Source organism: Melozone crissalis, unplaced genomic scaffold (assembly GCF_028551555.1).
Source record: "Melozone crissalis strain CALT ecotype California unplaced genomic scaffold, PUWL_Pcris_2 ptg000041l_1, whole genome shotgun sequence".
NCBI classification, from domain to species: Eukaryota; Metazoa; Chordata; class Aves; order Passeriformes; family Passerellidae; genus Melozone; species Melozone crissalis.
This window is the reverse complement of record NW_026535819.1, coordinates 2,651,624-2,668,414: the sequence shown is the minus strand read 5'-3', so window position 1 is coordinate 2,668,414 and position 16,791 is coordinate 2,651,624. Positions and strand designations below refer to the sequence as shown.

The following is a 16,791-nucleotide window of genomic DNA, read 5'->3' as shown; positions in this document are numbered from 1 at the left end:
GCCGAGTAGGAGGCCCCGCCCCGCCCCGCCCTCAGGCGGCCATGGCGGCGCCGGCGCTGCCGGTGGCGGAGCCGCTGCCGGGGGCTCCGGCCGAGCCCAACCCCTTCTCCTTCCGCGAGTTCGTCCGCTCCAAGGCCCGCGGCGGGGACGGCGCGGGCGCTGACACGCAGGTAAGGCCGTGCGCGGCAGCGCGGCCGGGATCCGCCCCGTCACGCCGCCCACCTCAGCGCGCTGTCCCCTCCGCAGGCGGCTTGGGCTGTGCCCCCGCTGCCCGCAGTGCCCGCAGAGTCGGGGGACGAGCAGGAGGACGAGGAGGAGGAGGAGGAGGAATGGAGCGAGAGCTACCGGCCGCTGGCCGCGGAGCAGGAACACCTGGGCAGCGCCGGAGCCGCGCCGGGGCCGGGCCGGGCTTCCCCCGGGCAGCCGAGCTACGAACAGGTGAGCGCCGCCCGACCCCGGTACCGCTCCGGGAGAGCCGCCCCGAGCCCGGCCCGGCACCGCCTGCCCCGCCGAGAGCCGCTGGGGAACAGAATGAGCTCTGGAAATGCGCGCTCAGCACGGCCGGGTCCGGTTCTTTCCCCGTCCTGCTGCCCCGCACATGACCCGGGTGATTTCCTCGTGCTCCTGCCCCTCGGGTCATTTAGGATCGGGACATTAATTAGTCACGTTTACACTGTGGTTCAGTGCCACGTTCCTGTGCCCCGCAGTGGTTTCCAGATGGGTAAACTGAGGGTAAAATTCAGCTTGAATGTATTAGAAAGCACAGGGATTTCCAGCATTAAAGCTGAACATTCTGCTATTGATCTTGGATTGTTGGTGTTGTTGTGAAAATGCACCTCACTCCTAATAAGAAATTTCTTTTTTTTAGCTAAAAGAAGAGAATGCTATCTTGAGAAGCAAGATCAAGAAGCTTCAGATTCTGTCTGAAACTCAAGCAGACAAGTATGTGAGAAGAAATAATTTTCCACAAAACCATGAGATTCTTGATCCCTTCCCAGAATTTCCCTCCTAAAGTATTTAATGGTACAAGTGCTTACTATGCCACCTCTTATTTTTTTTTAAGGATGAGGAAGCTTGAGAAGAAGCTAGAGGAAAACAAAATCAAAGAAGAGAAGGAAGCACAGGATTTGGAAGCAATGGTGCAGCACGTGGAGCAGAATCTGCAGCTGATGACTGTAAGTGTTGGCTTCAGGTTGAGATCAGATGTCAGGAAGAAATTCTGCCCTGTCAGGGTGGGGAGGTTCTGCAGATCCCAGAAAAGAGCAGTGAGGAGGGAAGGAAAGAGCTGTTCCTACATCCTAAAACATTCAGAACACAGTGTGGTGTAACACAAACATTCTGTGCTGGAATCACTCATTCCCATGTGGCTCAAGCTGCCTGGGTTATTATTATTATTATTTCTATAATTATTTAATTTTTATTATTAATGTTAATTTCAAGAATAAATTTGATAATTATTATTAGCATTGTTATATAACAATTTATTATATATAATAATATTGTATTTTATTATTGATAATAACATAGAATATTTAATAATAATAATATCATTTCAATAACCTCTGTTCTGTTGCAGAAAAGGGCTGCCAAGGCTGAGAACAGTGCTGCCAAACTGAGGCAGGAGAATGCACAGCTGCAGGTACACAGCACCACTGCTGGGGCTGCAGGGACACATCTCAGAGCTGAGCCAGTGCAAAGGATTTTGCAGGCTCTGAGGAAAATGCTGGGTGTGTTTTTAGGCTTGGGAGTTGTGTCCTGGCAGAGCCTGGGAGGCCTGGATGGTGCAGTGGTGAGGAGCAATGGCCAGAAACTGAAATGAGGAGGAATTTCCTTCTGTGGAGGGTGGCAGAGCCCTGGAGCAAACTGCCCAGGGAATCTGGGGAGTCTCCTTCTCTGGAGACACCCAAACCCACCTGGATTCCTGCCACCTGCTCCAGGTGACACTGCCTTGGCAGGGCTTGGGCTGGATACATCCAGAGCTCTTTCCAACCCTAATGATTCTGGGCAGACACTCCCTGCAGGCAGCTGGCTCTGGACTCCAGCCCTGTTTATTGCACTGTTTATTGCATTGTTTATTGCATTGTTTATTGTATTCCCTCGTATCAGTCAATGGTTACATCCCAGCCCATCAGCTGCTGTGGGAATGCCCCATTAGCTGCAGAGTATCTGCCGCGGTTCCGGGCTGGTTCCTCACGGATTCTGCCCTCCCCCAGGCGGAGCTGAGGAATTCCCGGCTGGAGCAGGAGGAGCTGCGGGCGGGGTTGGCCGCGGCCAAGCAGAACGCGGAGGCGGCGCTGCAGCAGCTGCTGCGGGTGACAGCCAGCTCCAGGGCATCCATCAGGTCAGCTGCGCTGGGACAGCCCCCCCGACACCCTCCTGACACACAGACAAACCTCCTCAGGGTTTTTTTGGGTGAAAATTCAGGGGTTTGTGTTCTGTGCCACAGGAGCTGCTCTGTGTTCTTACCCGCGATGTGTTTCCTCCAAGTGTAAACATAAGTGGGAAGTGGGAGTTTCCAGTCTTGATAAATCACAGAATATGGGGAAACTCCCCCAAAGCTGCCTGGCTGCCTGTCTCCACGTGTAACCCTGCATCTCTCCCCCTCAGGCAGCTGCTGTCTGGAGCAGAATCCCTGCAGCTCGTGGCTGATCTCCTGAAATCCATAGACAGAATCTCGGAGCTGTCAGAGGATGGACGCTGAGTGACTCACACAGCACGGAGCACTTTGTTTTCATACGGAAACCATTACTAAAAAATGATTTTTTAAATACTTGGCCTCATTTTGATGCGTCAAACTGCAGACCTGGCATCTCCATCACCTCTTAAGAGATCCCTGAACCGGGAAGGGAGCAGCTCCCGCGGGCACCCGCAAATCCCCGGGCGGCTTTGGCTGCGGCTCTCGCTGCCCTTCGGTGCTCGGAGGGGGAAAGCCCGGTGTCCCGGTGTCATTAAAGGCCGTGTCCCGGTGCCATTGATGGCCGTGCCGCGGTGTCCCTGTGCTATTGAAGGCCATGTCCCGGTGCCGCTGAAGGCCGTGTCCCGCTGTCATTAAAGGCCGTGTCCCGGTGTTATTAAAGGCCGTGCCGCGGTGTCCCGGTGCCATTGATGGCCGTGTCCCGGTGTCCCGGTGCCATTGAAGGCCGTGCCGCGGTGTTCCGGTGCCATTGAAGGCCGTGCCGCGGTGTCCCGGTGCCATTGATGGCCGTGTCCCGGTGTCCCGGTCCCGTCCCGGGCCGATCTCTGCAGGTCCCGGGACCGCCCCACGGCCGTGCACGTGCGCCGAGCCCCGTCCCGATTGGCTGCGCCCCGTCACGTGCCGGATCAGCTGACCCGCGCTCGCAGCAGCGATTGGCGGAGCGGGGGGCGGGCCGGGAGCGGCGCTGCCGCCATGTCCCGCGGGCCGGGCCCGGCCGGGCCCCTGCGCTCCCCTCAGGGCCTGGAGCTGGATGCGGAGCGGGAGAGGATCCGCCGCGAGATCGAGCAGCTGGAGCGCAGCCTGCAGCCCGGCGGGACCGGCATCCAGCTGGCCCTGTGCGACACCACCCTCAGCTCCGGTACGGCTCCGGGGGTTCGGGGCGCTCCCCGCCGCTTTGCGCGTTCCCTCTGCACCAGGCACCGGCAGCGGTGAAACGGCGGGGCCCAGGCGGCCTCACAAAACGTTGTGAGCCGCAGCGTGCCCGGCGTGCCCAGCTCGGTGTGCGGAGCCCGGAGCGCTCGGTGCCCGAGCGGCTGCACCCCCGGTCCTGCGGCTCCTGCAGCTCCGGGACCCCGCCCGCAGGCTGTGCCACCCCCGGTCCTGCGGCTCCGGGACTCCTGTGCCACCCCCGGTCCTGCGGCTCCGGGACCCTGCCCGCAGCCTGTGCCACCCCCGGCCGGTGCCATGGCTGCGCTCTCTTGCCTCGGAGCTGTCCCTGGGCTCTCACCCGGAGCCTCTCATGTGCAGCTCCACCGTTCAGCTTTGCTGTGCTTACCCAAAGCTGTTCTCCAGAACAACAGCAAACAAACAAAAAAAAAGCATAAATAGACTATAACAATGCACTTTTTACATGACAGCGTTGTCAGTATCCAAACCCACTGATGGTCGTGTCTGAGCTCTCTCTGCTGTTTTTTCCTCTGTGTTTTAATTGCACAGATTTGGGTTTAAAGCTTTTCTTTTATGCCACTGCAATCAGCTTATTTGTGTTTTGTTTGTCTAACAGATGGCGATGATGAAGATGATGATGATGAAGATTCTTGTGCTGAAATGGTAATTGTTTTTTCTTTAAGTATGTATTTCCAGTTTTGAAGGGAAACCTCACCCTGCTCTGGGGAAATCCAGGCAATGCTTTGTGCTCTGTAAAACCTGGATTTGGGTTTTCCTGCCCAGGACTTTGTTATCCAGGCTCAGAGGCCTCCCTGCAAACCCCTCAGGTGTGGGCACACAGCACTGAGGAAGGGCTGAGTTACAGCACTGCTTGTTACAGACCTGCTTTTGTGTCTTTTCTCCCTAAATGCCTTCTCTGCCTCAAGGAAGTGGAAGTGGACGAAGACAGCAGTGATGATGATGATGATATTGAAAGCCTGCCCCAGGATCCAGAAACCTGCCTGCAGATGAACCATGTGTACCAGGATGTTATCAAGGAGAAGATTGAGGAGGTGGAGCTGCTCATTGCACAGAACAGGGCACAGCAGGTGAGCACAGCAGCAGGGAAATGCTCATTCCTGTGCTTTTCTGGGTTCCATTTGCCTTCCTTCCTTCCCCTCCAGCCCAGGGCTGAGGTGGTTTATTTAACTGATGATTCCTTGCTTTCTTACAATAAAAAATGGGTATTTTACATGTTATATTTTAGCTTGCTGTGGCAAGTCAGTATTTTATTAAGCTTATAATCATCTGCACAGTGCTCAGCAAGTTCCAAATGCTGCCTTTGACTCCTGCAGTGATTTTGAATCTGGTTGCCCAGGTTTGAGCCCAGCCTGGGGTGTTTGTGAGAGCTCAGCTCTCTGAAATCAGCACTTTGGGGGAGACACTGATGCTGTTCAATTCCTTCTTGTGTTGCAGAAGGAAATCATGGATGAGCGTGATGGTTCAAAAACAACCAAGGCAGGAGATGGCAGAAATCTCCCAGCAAATGTGTTTTTGGGTCATTTTATGAAGCCATACTTTAAGGATAAAGTTACAGGAATTGTAAGTAAATAAAAGCAGCTTGTGTGTGTGTTAAGTGATGGTTGTACTGGAATGTGTTTGAACTGTTCTCATTTCAGGTGTGTAAGTGACTGTCACTCCTCAGCCTGAAACCTTTCCCCTCTCACTTGTCACTCTCCCTCTTTTGGAAATGTTTGTTCAGCCCTGGGAGGTCTGAGGAGTGGAATTGCAGCCCCCAGGGGCTTGAATGTTCTTGGGTTTAACTTAACTTTAATTGGCTTCATTTCCATGACCCAATTCCATGCTGCTCTTTAAAACCCTCACTGAAATCTGATCTGATTGTCTGTGAAACTGTTTGCTCAGTTCCTGAGATTTTCTGTATTTTTTTATATTTCCTGGAACAATCAGTAGTACATTTTCATGTGTTTTTAAAAGGCCATCAGCAAAAGGAGATCTTGGCTTTTTATGGTAGCCAAGCTATCATCATCCATATATTAATGTATTCAAGCAATTACTGGTAATATTTCTGTTTAATTAAATGAAACCTGTGCAAAGGTAACTAAGCGGTGTGAGTGTGACAGTTTGCACAAGTTTGAGTTTCCAGTTATTGTAGTAGCAGTTCATGCTGGAGTTTTAAGAAGAAACAGTAACTTTGTCTGACTCTGAGTGTATCTAACCCTTCTGATCCTCCTCAGGGCCCTCCTCCCAATGAAGAGGCCAAGGAAAAGGCAGCTCAGGGCATCAAATCCTTTGAACAGCTGCATTCATCCAAGTGTAAGTAAGTCTGGCTGCTGTTCAGTGCTCTAGAAGAGCTGTAAAATGTTTATATTTATGTAACAAATTTATATATTCATATTGTTTGTGTGTTTCTGTTTGCAGTTAAACATCAACACCTCTGCCTGACTCACAAAAAGTCGTTAGAAGGGAGTGGGGTACTCTGTAAATTATTTCAGTGAGTCATTAATGACTCCTTTTCCATTTGTTCTGCTGATCAGCTCCTGTGAGCACTCCTAAAGCAAGTAAGGTGCTGCAGGGTGCCCAGATGAGGGCAGTTCAGGGGACACCTGCAGCTCCAGATGCTCACAGGGTGATTCCTTTCTTGGGGTCCCTTTGGGGGTCCCAGTAACACCGAGCCAGAGGCTGTGCCTGGCCCAGGTCTGGCACCACGTGGGTGATTTGTGCAGGGAGCTCTCACTGCAGAGCTGCAGGAATTCCCTGGAGCACTGGCTGTCTCCTGGCAGTGTTCTGCACTGATTCTGGCTGCTCCCTGTCTGCTTTAGGGAAAGCTGCAGAGAAGACTCTGCTGCAGAAATCCGTGGTGAGCGACCGCCTGCAGCGCCTGCTCCAGCCAAAGCTGCTCAAGTGAGTTCTGCCCAAATCCCCTCTGCTCCTGAACATTGCAGGGCAAAGGAGAAGGGACATGTGCAGATTTCCCCTTCCTCCAGCAAGTTCCTGTGTTAATTGCTTGTGTTTGTGGGATTTTACCATCTATTCTTCCCATTGGCACTGTGGTGTAACTTAAAATACTTTGTAGGGCTTGAAGCTGAAATTGTGATGTGTGGTAAGGCTAAAGGTGTGGATTTCTGTGCTGGAGCTGGCACAGTCTGTATGGCTGTTGCAGCAACCATTGGTTCTCTGTGCAAACACCAAAATGGTTTATTTGAAACCTGCTGTGAGTCAGGGTCTGCACTGAAGGGGCAGAAATATGGCAATGAGTGTGCCTTGTGGGAAACCCTGGGAGAACAGTTTGGTGTGGAAATAAACCTGAAGGCCTGAAGGGAGGAATGGAGCTGATGGGGAAGGTGTCTCTGCTGTACATCTTCTGATGCCATTGACCTCATTCCCATCTGTCCTCTTAAGCAGTGATAAAAATGTCTTTGAACAGGTTGAGTTATTGGAATCAGAAACTGGAGAAAATCAAGACTGAAACAGAAAAAGAGACCTTGGAAAAGCAAATCAAAGACTTGGAGCAAGAAATAGAGGCAATTAAGTAAGAAGTCTTTCTGTGTTCTTGGTGAAAAATGAAATGTCTTAGAGTCTAGCTCTAAATGTTCCCTCCTTCTACTTCTAGATGGGTCATTGGTGTTGGGCTGTAAAGAATCAGGTGCTGTTGTGGCTCTGCAGCTCTCTCATCTCCATTGTTCTTTACTAAGAAATGTGTTTGGGTCTTGATACACAAAGTGCCTGCACCCAATGTAGAGGTGCTGCTTTAAGTGGTTCTTTAGCAACAAAGGAGTAGAGCTCTGATTTTGTTCATATTTTTGAGCTTTTGCTCATGAACAAATCTAGAGCAACATGTTTGGATATGGCATTCATTGTTTCTCCTGCTAACCTGAGTGTTCTGTTCTTGTGGAAGTCAGGAACAGGTGGGAGGAATGAGATGAGGCAGGATCAAGAAGACAAAGTGTTTCATTAGCCATTTAATGAGATTCTTTCTTCCTTTTTGTACCTTCTGCTTTAGCCAACTCCCAGAAAGTGACTTAATAGGAAACAGATTCGATGAGCATGACTGGGACAAGATTTCAAACATCCATGTGAGTTGGGGGATCAGCTGTTTTATTGCTTCTGATATCTGGGTCCTTCCTCTTGAGAATCCCTGATCTGGTTTGCATCCAGTGTTTCCATCTTGCATTTCTTCAAGCTGACTGTTAAGTGATCTCAACTTGTTAAATGTGGTGATTTAATTCTGGAAAACTTGGTAGTAAGACATACTTGGAATGCAAAATACTGATTTTCCTTTTGTCCAGGTGTCTTAACCCCAGCTAGGAGACTAAACATATTTTTGTTGGTTTTTTAGTTTGATGGACAACGCAGCTCAGAAGAACTGAGGAAGTTTTGGCAAAACTGGGAACATCCAAGCATCAACAAAGAGGAATGGACTGAGGAGGAGCTGGACAGGCTGAAGCAGATTGCTGCTGTGCACAACTGCCTGGACTGGCAGAGCATTGCCCAGGAGCTGGGGGTAAGGTCTGAGCTGGCAACTTGGTTCATTCTGGCTTTACTTTGCCTCTTGTCAGGTTTAAAAAACAATGTTAATACTAATTCAGTGTTAATTAATGCTTTGTGAGGAGTGTCCAAGAGCAGTACCAGAAAGGTTTGGTACTTTAGCTTTTCCCTCTTGCTTTTTGTCCTCATAAATAACTTATTACCTGCTTCTCTCTGTTTTCCCTGTGTTAAGACAAACAGGACACCTTTCCAGTGCTTGCAGAAATACCAACTCTATAACAAAGATTTAAAAAGGAAAGAGTGGACCAAGGAGGAGGATCAGATGCTTTTAGAGCTTGTTCAGGAGATGAGAGTGGGAAGCCATATCCCATACAAGAAAAGTAAGTGGCCCACAAGTGACAAACCTTTCATTCACCTGGAATGCTTCACTCTCCCTGTCTCTTTTCCTTGGTGACCTCTGCCTTTCTTGTTTCATTATATCAGCAAGAACTTCATATCTCTTGGAACCTTTCTCCATACTGGAAATTTGGCTGAAACTGGCAGAGCACCATTTCTGAAGAGATTAAAGTGCTCCTTATGGCAATCACTACTTGCAACTGTTGTCCAGATAAAGGAAGAAGCATTAATTACAACAGATTTAAATAAACCTTTTAATTTCCAGTTGCTTATTACATGGAAGGAAGAGATTCTGCTCAGCTGATTTACCGCTGGACAAAGAGTGTGGACCCCAGCTTGAAGAAAGGACCCTGGACACCAGAGGAAGATGCTGTAAGCTCCATTCTCTGGGCCTGGAATTGCAGGGTGGGAATGTTGGAGTGCTGAGGAGTGGCATGGCTGTAAATCTGAGCTTGAGGAGTGTGAACCAGACCAAGGTGGGCACTCCACAGCTCAGGAGCACTTAGAAGCTCCTAAACAGTTTTGTCCAGAGATTTGCACAGGAAACAAACAGAAGTGCTGCTGTATCAGGCCTGTTAGGGTTGATCCTGGTGAGGATTTCAGCTCTTGCTCTGCCTGCACACAGATGCTGATGGCTGCAGTTAAGAAGTACAAGGAGAAGGACTGGTACAAAATCCGGAGGGAAGTTCCAGGCAGGAGCGACGCCCAGTGCCGGGACCGGTGAGTTCAGGCCAGGGAACATTCTCCCTAAACAAGGGAAATGCTGGGTTTGTTCAGCCTTGGAGGGCAGGGATGGTCGGATTTTTACAAGCAGGATTGAATGATGCTGACTGTAATGTTTTCATTTGGAAGGTATTTAAAAGCATTGCACTGGGATGTAAAGAAAGGCAAGTGGAGCTTGGAGGAAGAGGAGCAGCTGATTGAACTGGTTCAAAAGCATGGCCTGGGTAGGTGTTTCTGTAGCTTAATCTTTAGAGGAGTCATTGAGGTTTTCTCTTCTTTCATTGTAAGCCCTGCAGGCTCTGCTTTGTACTGATGATTGCAATTTCTCTCTATTGTGTGCTGTGGGTATGAGATCCATTCATGCAGTAGCTCTGTCTCTTATCCCTGGAAATGTATAACATGTGTGTAATGGCTGCATTGAAAGGCCTGTTGCTCAGTTTGTGGCACAAATAAAATGTTCTGCATCCTCTGCATCATTTTCAGGTCGCTGGAGTAAAATAGCCTCAGAGCTGCCCCATCGGACTGGTGCCCAGTGCCAGAGCAAGTGGACAGTCATGATTGGCTCTAAGGTATTGTGGGAATCCTGCTATGTCACAGCCCCATCTCTTCAATTAAGTTTCTCTAAACTAAAAGTGGAATCCTAAAAGTGAAATCAATAAAAAAATTGACATTGATTTCACACAATCAAGGGGTTTTTTGTGGATTTCACAATTTGATTTTTGGTGGTTAAGCAGCCTTTGTTCTGAAGGGCTGAAGTTAATTTGCTAAATATTTGTGTATTATCCAGAATGCTTTCCTGCCTTGAAATGCCTGTAAGAATGGGATATATGTAGGTTTTCATGTCTGTACCTCATGAGTTGCCAGTTTTGATCCCAGGCACTCAAGAAATTCTGGCTGCTTAAAACCATATTAAAGATGGTTTTGTTTCCTTTGGAAAAGGAAACTTCCTGATTTGAGAGAGTTGCAAGCCAGGGGTGAACACTGACTAAAACTTGTGTGTGCTTGTTTTGATCAAGAGGAAAAGATCTGGGGCAGCCAAACGGTGCCACGCTGAGGAGAGCTCCAGCCCCTCAGAGAGCAGCAGTGAGGAGGAGCTGGAGCTGGCAAACAACTCAGAGGAGGAGAACGTGACCACGAGAAAGGAGAAGTTTGCAGTGCCCAGCATTGACCTGTGGATACCAACAGGGACAGACAAACAGGAGACAAGCAGAGAGGGAAACCAGATCCAATCCCTCCTCTCTGCTGCCAGGCCTGGCACAGGGAGCTGCTGCAGTGAGGTGCCAAGGGCAGGGTGTGATGGAGACAGAGCTGCTGATAAATCATCTGAGCTGAACACTGTGCTCATGGGCATTGGAAATGCCTGCTCCACAGATGTGCTGGTGAGGAATCCAGCAGAAGTGATGGCCAAGGTGAGCTGGGATGGGGGCTTGGATCAGAAGTTGGAAGGGAAGTGCAGCTGCTGCAGTAAGGGCAGGATGTGATGAGCAGATAACATCTTGCTGTTCATTCCCTTGCGGTGTAAAGTCAAAAAACATGAAGATAATTACCCAGTAAATTCTGGCTTTTTGTGTGAGGGATCTGCCAAAACCCCAAAGCTTCTGTGAAATAGGCATTTCACAGAAATGATGTTGTGATGATGCGCAAGGATTAAAAGGGAAGGTCTCCAGAGTTGATTTCATTTAGTAAGATACCTTCAACAGCAGCAATGTTGAGTGGATGTGCTGTGCATATCCAGTGCCAATAATTTTCTTTGACTTTCCCTTCTGTATTTTCTTGTGTTCTTTCATCTTCAGGCTTCCCAGTGTGGGAAGCACGTGCTGCGGGTTAGCCTGGAGGAGGTGAGGACAATACTGAGGAACAACACGAGCTTCCAGAGGAAACTGGTGAGTGCCTCTTGTGTCTTGTCTGCTCTTGTGACATCAGCACTGCCAGGCTGTGCTTAGTAGGAATTTATTTTTATATAATCACTGTAATCCCAAGAGGAAAAGCTCACAGTTTTTTGTCCTGACTGCCCTGTGAATTGTTTGCCCTGGGACTAATGGCAGAACCTACCTAATGGGAACTCTTAATTGTGTATTTTTTCATGCAATGAAAGGTGCTGAGACCTGCCAGGCTTTTGGCCGTGCCCCCTGGAGTGGGTGCAGCTGCTGGCCAGGATGCCCAGGAGCTGCCCAGGAGAGCCTGGCGCAGGAACAGGGAGCACTGGAGGAGGCTGAGCCTGGACAGGAAGCTGCTGATGGCAGTGACCCCGTGGATGGGCAATGTGCTGCTGCCCCGCAGCCTGAGGGCTGGCACCATGGGCTTCTACCACACAAAAGGTACTGGGGGCCCATCCTACCTCTGTCCCTATTTTCTGATCTCTTCTGAGTGATTTCCCAGCTGATTTTGTTGTTGGATTTCTTCCCAGCTGCTGCTGTTCATGAGAAGGTTAAGTCAATGAGTCTCAGCAGCACTCCCCTGTTTGCACTGCTCATTCAGGTGAGTTTTACTGTCTTAATAGCATTACCTGCTTTCAAACAGGGGGAGTCTTTATTTTTCAGTATTTGAGGCTTAAATAGGTTTATCTTTGAGGTTGATCTTTGCTTCTTAAACAAATAATCTAATTTTTGGACTAATCTGCCCTCATGGTTTGCATATGAAGTTTCTTAAATAAGTCCTGCATCCAAAGTCTGGTCCTGCCAGGGCTTTTTCTGTAAGTGTAAAATATCCCCAGAATCTTGCATGTAGAGCATGTCCCATCTGTCTTGCTTTGTCACTGACCCCAGCAATACATTTTTGTTCTCATTTGAATGTTAATGAAGCTCTCACCTTGCAGCTCCTCCAGATTGATACCAAGGGCTGTATGAGGATTATTAAGGAGAGGAACCTGAGGCACTTGGAGCTGCTTAAGGCTAATGCAAGGAGCCCTCAGCAGGTATTGTGGTTTTAAGCTTTCCCCAATGAAATCTTGACTAAAATAAGCACTTTAATTGTGTGGCCACGCAGTTTATATGTGTGTTAGCTGTTTTGGTTCAGAGGCAGAATCAAATGCTGGCTGTATTTGTTCAGGAGGTGGCAGATGTGGGTTTGATTCGCATCTGTGCTGTTTTAATCATCTTTAAATCTATCAGAAGTATAATTTAGTATACTTGTTTTTTTACAGGCTTCCCAAAATACAGAGACTTCTTCAGGTACCTACCAGAACATTTATTTTTGTGATGTGCAAGAACTTTCCCATAATTCATCACTGTTACATTAATAACCAGTTTAACTGAAGGAGAGCTTTGGGGGACAAGCCTGCATTGTCATGCTCATTTTTGCTAGATCTTGGATCTTTAAGCATGTTCCCCTTTGGTAAGGACTGGAAAAAACCCTGGAGGGCTGGGGAACCAGTGGCTCTGGACCAGTTCAGTGGGGTGTTAGGGTGCATTCCTGACCCATCTCTGATTTCTGGGGGCAGTTACCCCTTGTTCAGTTGTTGGGATGTGGCTTGAATAAATCAGGGCTGTAGTGTTGTAGGAATTCTCACAAACAGGAAATTTGCCACATTCCTTGATGTTTAATGAGAAATGGCTTTTGGAAATGCTGTTCATTCACTGTCATTTTATCCTCTGCAGGCAACTCATCCCAGGCTTGTTCTCAGAGGAATTCCCAACAGGGCATCCCCAAGAGTGCTGTCAGGAGATCTGCCTTGAGAGCACGGGCCTGCCCCACTGGAGCCTTGGAGAGCTGGGCCCCAGCTGTGCTGGGAGCTCCCCCAGCCCTGGGCCAAAGGCACAGGGTGAAAACTGTCTCAGAACTGCTGCAAGAGAAGCGTTGGAGGAAGCTCCAGGCCAGGGCAGCCATGCAGGGGACAGTGCTGGTTGCCCCACAGGTTCTGGTTTCAGGGCCTTTGATCATCCAGCACCCAGCACAGCAAATCATTCCCTGTGCACCTGCAGGGAGCTCACCTGCAGCTGCTGCTGGGACAGACAGCCAGGTACAGGGTTCAGCAGTGCCCACAAGGACTTCTGCTGCAGGTTCTGCTGCTGTGCCTCAAAACCATTCCTCTGCAGTGCCAGAAACTGGGGAGAGCCCTGGCTGCTCACAGGGCACAGATCTACAGTCAAGTAAGGAACTTCACAAAAAGGAAGCTCTGGGAAGCAGCCCTGAGGGAAGGATTTCTCCAGCTGTGAGCCCAGCTGCAGCAGAGAAGGCCCCAGACCAGGGAGGGTGCAATGGTCAGGGCACAGCCAGCAGCTCAGCTTCAGCAGTGCTGCACAACCAGGCTTTTGTGCCTCACCAGATCACAGTGGTGGCTCTTGGCCTGGAGTCTGGCACCAGTAAATTGTCCCTTTCCACACCAGTCACCGGTGAGCTGGAGAGGAACAGGCCACAGCAGAGGCCAGTCAGCCTGCTGCCTGCTCTGGTCACTCCACAAGCTGCTTCTCCCGTGATTCCCAGCAGCATCCTGCCCTTCAAGTGGGTTGTGACCCCCCAGGGTCTGCTCCCCAGCACTGTGCACACTGTGCTGGGTGTTCCCCAGGGAATGCCAGCTGCTCCTGGGGGAAGCCAGGCTCAGACTGCTGTGACTTCCAATGGCAGTGTCTCTGCTTTGGGAGGGACTCCTGTAGCAGCTGAAGCAAATCCACCTCACCCCAGCAGTGCGGAGACAGAAGGGCTGAGTTCCCAGCTGGCAGGAGCTCCTTTGGGAAAGGCAGCTGGCCAGTGCACACATCTCTTACCTGTGACCCCAGTGAGTGCTGGATGCACCACATGCTGCATTTCTGCTGTAACCCCTGCGTGTCCAGATGGCTCCTCCGTGGCTCCAGACTGCTCTGCAGCTCCAGCTGCCAGCCCAGCCCTGTGGGCCATCCTGCTGCCACAGCCCCCTGCCAGCACTCAGGGCTCTGACTGCCAGCCTGTGCCCAGTCTCACCAGCTTGGGAAGGAGCAGGGGCTCCATCACACCAAACAGATCATCCTCCAAGCCAGGCCGCCGCAGGAGAGGGGCTGTGCTCTGGCCAGGAGCTGCAGCTCCTCACAGCAGTGTCCCAGGGAGCTCTGCCTGCTCTGGTGCCCAGGCCCTGAGGAACAGACCCATTGCCTGCAAACCACCAAGCACTGACGTCCCCCCCCAGCCAAGCACCTCCCATGCACAGAAGAATCTCCTTGACTTCAGCCTGATCTCCCTGGAGGACCAGGGACTGGTGAAGGAGTGGATGAGTGGGAAGCAAGGGGTTCAGGTGCCACCACTGCAGACCAGGCTGCCTTATCTGCCCCCTTTCCTCTGCAGCATAAAAACCCTGTCAAGGCTCCTGCTGCAGAAAGCAGCTCTGGAGGTGCAGGCAGCCTCTCTGCTGGCCTCTGAGGCCAGTGGGGATGGGGGCACTGGGGATCTCTTCCATGCTATTGGAGAACTGGTGCAGCAGAAACTGGGTGATAACCCTGCTTACCTCCTGCTGAAAGCCAGATTCCTGGCAGCCTTCACCCTCCCAGCTGTCCTGGCAACTCTGTCTCCTCCCAGAGTGACAACGACTGTGTCAGCCGGGAATCAGCCTGAGGAGAGTGATGAGGAGGAGTGGCAGAGTGAGAACCAAGTGTTGAAGGAAGAGAGCTGTGGGAATGAATTACCAGGAGCACAGGAGGACTGGAGACTTGGGGATGAGCCTGGAGACGAAGATGCTGATTTACTAAATCAGGTAAAACAGATTCCAGGGGCAAAAAGCAGAAAAATACTGCCAGATAAATATTGCATTGGAATCCAGGGGGAAGCCCCCACTGTTCTGAAGTGTAGCAGAAATTTGGTCTTTTTGAATAAACACAATTCTGCAGCTGCTGAAAGGAAAAGCTCTGCAGCTCAGCTGGGAGGGTGAAATCCCATGGTTTATGTAGCACCTTACACTTGCCATGACAGTTCCCAGAAAAGTATCAAAGCTCCCTTCCCCTTTCTGTTTATAATCTGCTCTTGCCTTTTTGAAGTCAGGCCTTTGTTTTCACTCTGTGAACTGATGTTTTGTGCCTTCTCTGACACTGGCAATGGAATGTTGTCCCATGCATCATGAAAGGTTGTTTTAGAAATGTTGCTGAGCTCCCTAAATCAGGAAGGTGGCCGAAGGGGTTGTTTGTAATTCTCGTGGTGTTGATCATCTCCTGCTTCTGTTGCAGGGCATGGGGGCTGAGGAGAGCCCTGCTCAGTCTGCCTTGGGCTCCTGCACTGCTGGGGCTGATGCCAGAGCTCCCCAGAGCAGGAGAAGTGCCCGCTTCAAGAAGAGGAGGAGGACATGAGAAGGAGATGTGTTAGTAGCTCCTCAGTGGTTTGTACATCTTGCTGAGAAGCTGAACCACCTTTGTCTGTGGTTCGGCTCAGACAGTGACTCATGACCCCAGGAAAGGACTGAAATGATCTCTGCTCTTGTTCCCCAAGGACACAGAGTTCTGCAGTCACCACCAAGCACAGCCTAAGGCTGATAATATTTTGGGGAGAGGGAAAGTCGATGTCTCTACAATAAAATTATATATAAACTCATGAAATTCAAATATTTGGCAGCCTTTTAGTTCATGCCCTGAACCCTACTTAGTATGCACCTAGTTGGTAGCACTCTACAGGCTTGACAGTGGAGTTTTTCCTTAATACTTCATTTTTGAGCAGCCTGGTGGGGTTTGGGGTTTATTTCCCACATTTGGCTTCATTTCTGTGCAGTTATAACAGATCACCTTCTGCAGGGTACAAATGGGTGATGTCCTGATACCTGCTGAGGCTTTTGGTGCACTGGACGGAATGACCATGAGCAGTGTTTGATTCACATGGTGGTCAGATGAGACTGGTTGGAGATTTTTTTTTTTTTCTTGAAAATTCATTTTAGGAACTCCAAAATGGCAAGTTCCCTGTAAAAATGTGTGACTGATAGGAGGTGTTTGTGCTTTGTTACAGGGGTCATGGAATGAGCTCTGCCTTCCTGGATGGCAGGAGGAGATAATCTTTGCACTGTTCACCTTTACCTCTTCCAATGCTGTCTGGATGGACCTGGGGAAGAGGAAAATGCTGGATTGATTTTCCCATCCCTCAACAAAATCTGCATCTGTAGGCATGGTTTAAAAATGATGGAAACTGGCTGGAGGGAAATCTTTCAGGCACAGACTCCTGCTCTTTCAAACTCCCACCTGCCATAGATTCTGAAGGGGAATATTGCAAGAAATGTGGGGAAACAAGCAATGGTGGTTATTTATTTCCTTCTTGTGTTGTTTGTGTGAATGCTTATCCATGTTCAGAATATGTTAATTGGGTGGTTTTTAGTGCTGTGACAGTGGCTTTGCTTGGTAACTGACTGAATACTGTGGAATAAGCAGCAGATTAATTTTGTATCAAAATGACTCTTAAGTATTTGTTGAAATACAGATGTTTTATTTTTCGCACTTAAAAATTACTGATGTGTTCTGTGTGGGTTTTTTTCCTGGTAAATAGTGCTTTTAATAATGTGTGTATGAGAGTGATTGCTAATGAGAAAATGAAGTTTTCAGGCTGCATGAAAACCAGGGAAAATAGGGGAAATGAATATTCATGTGCCTAAAACTGCAGGATTGAATTAGGATTCTTCCTTGATTCTTCCACAGCCTGCCCCGTACAGACATCACAAATCACTTTAA

General features: G+C 49.6%; 2 protein-coding genes across 2 annotated transcripts; both read left to right on the top strand.

Moving 5' to 3' along the window:
* Positions 1-41: 41 nt before the first annotated feature.
* ENTR1 (endosome associated trafficking regulator 1) lies at positions 42-2,768 on the top strand. The gene is made up of 7 exons (XM_054284461.1): positions 42-170; positions 247-438; positions 869-942; positions 1,064-1,175; positions 1,577-1,639; positions 2,214-2,341; positions 2,608-2,768. Exons 1-7 carry the CDS (start codon positions 42-44, stop codon positions 2,699-2,701), a joined length of 792 nt encoding a protein of 263 aa, XP_054140436.1. The 3' UTR covers positions 2,702-2,768.
* Positions 2,769-3,387: 619 nt separating this feature from the next.
* SNAPC4 (small nuclear RNA activating complex polypeptide 4) lies at positions 3,388-16,571 on the top strand. Its single transcript, XM_054284439.1, has 23 exons — positions 3,388-3,554; positions 4,200-4,246; positions 4,510-4,671; positions 5,039-5,164; positions 5,818-5,896; positions 6,403-6,484; positions 7,008-7,112; positions 7,584-7,656; positions 7,920-8,084; positions 8,301-8,448; positions 8,730-8,836; positions 9,090-9,184; positions 9,317-9,411; positions 9,671-9,756; positions 10,204-10,596; positions 10,981-11,070; positions 11,283-11,505; positions 11,595-11,665; positions 12,003-12,101; positions 12,330-12,357; positions 12,784-14,846; positions 15,313-15,443; positions 16,079-16,571. Exons 1-22 carry the CDS (start codon positions 3,389-3,391, stop codon positions 15,430-15,432), a joined length of 4,623 nt encoding a protein of 1,540 aa, XP_054140414.1. The 5' UTR covers position 3,388; the 3' UTR covers positions 15,433-15,443; positions 16,079-16,571.
* The last annotated feature ends 220 nt before the right edge of the window (positions 16,572-16,791 follow it).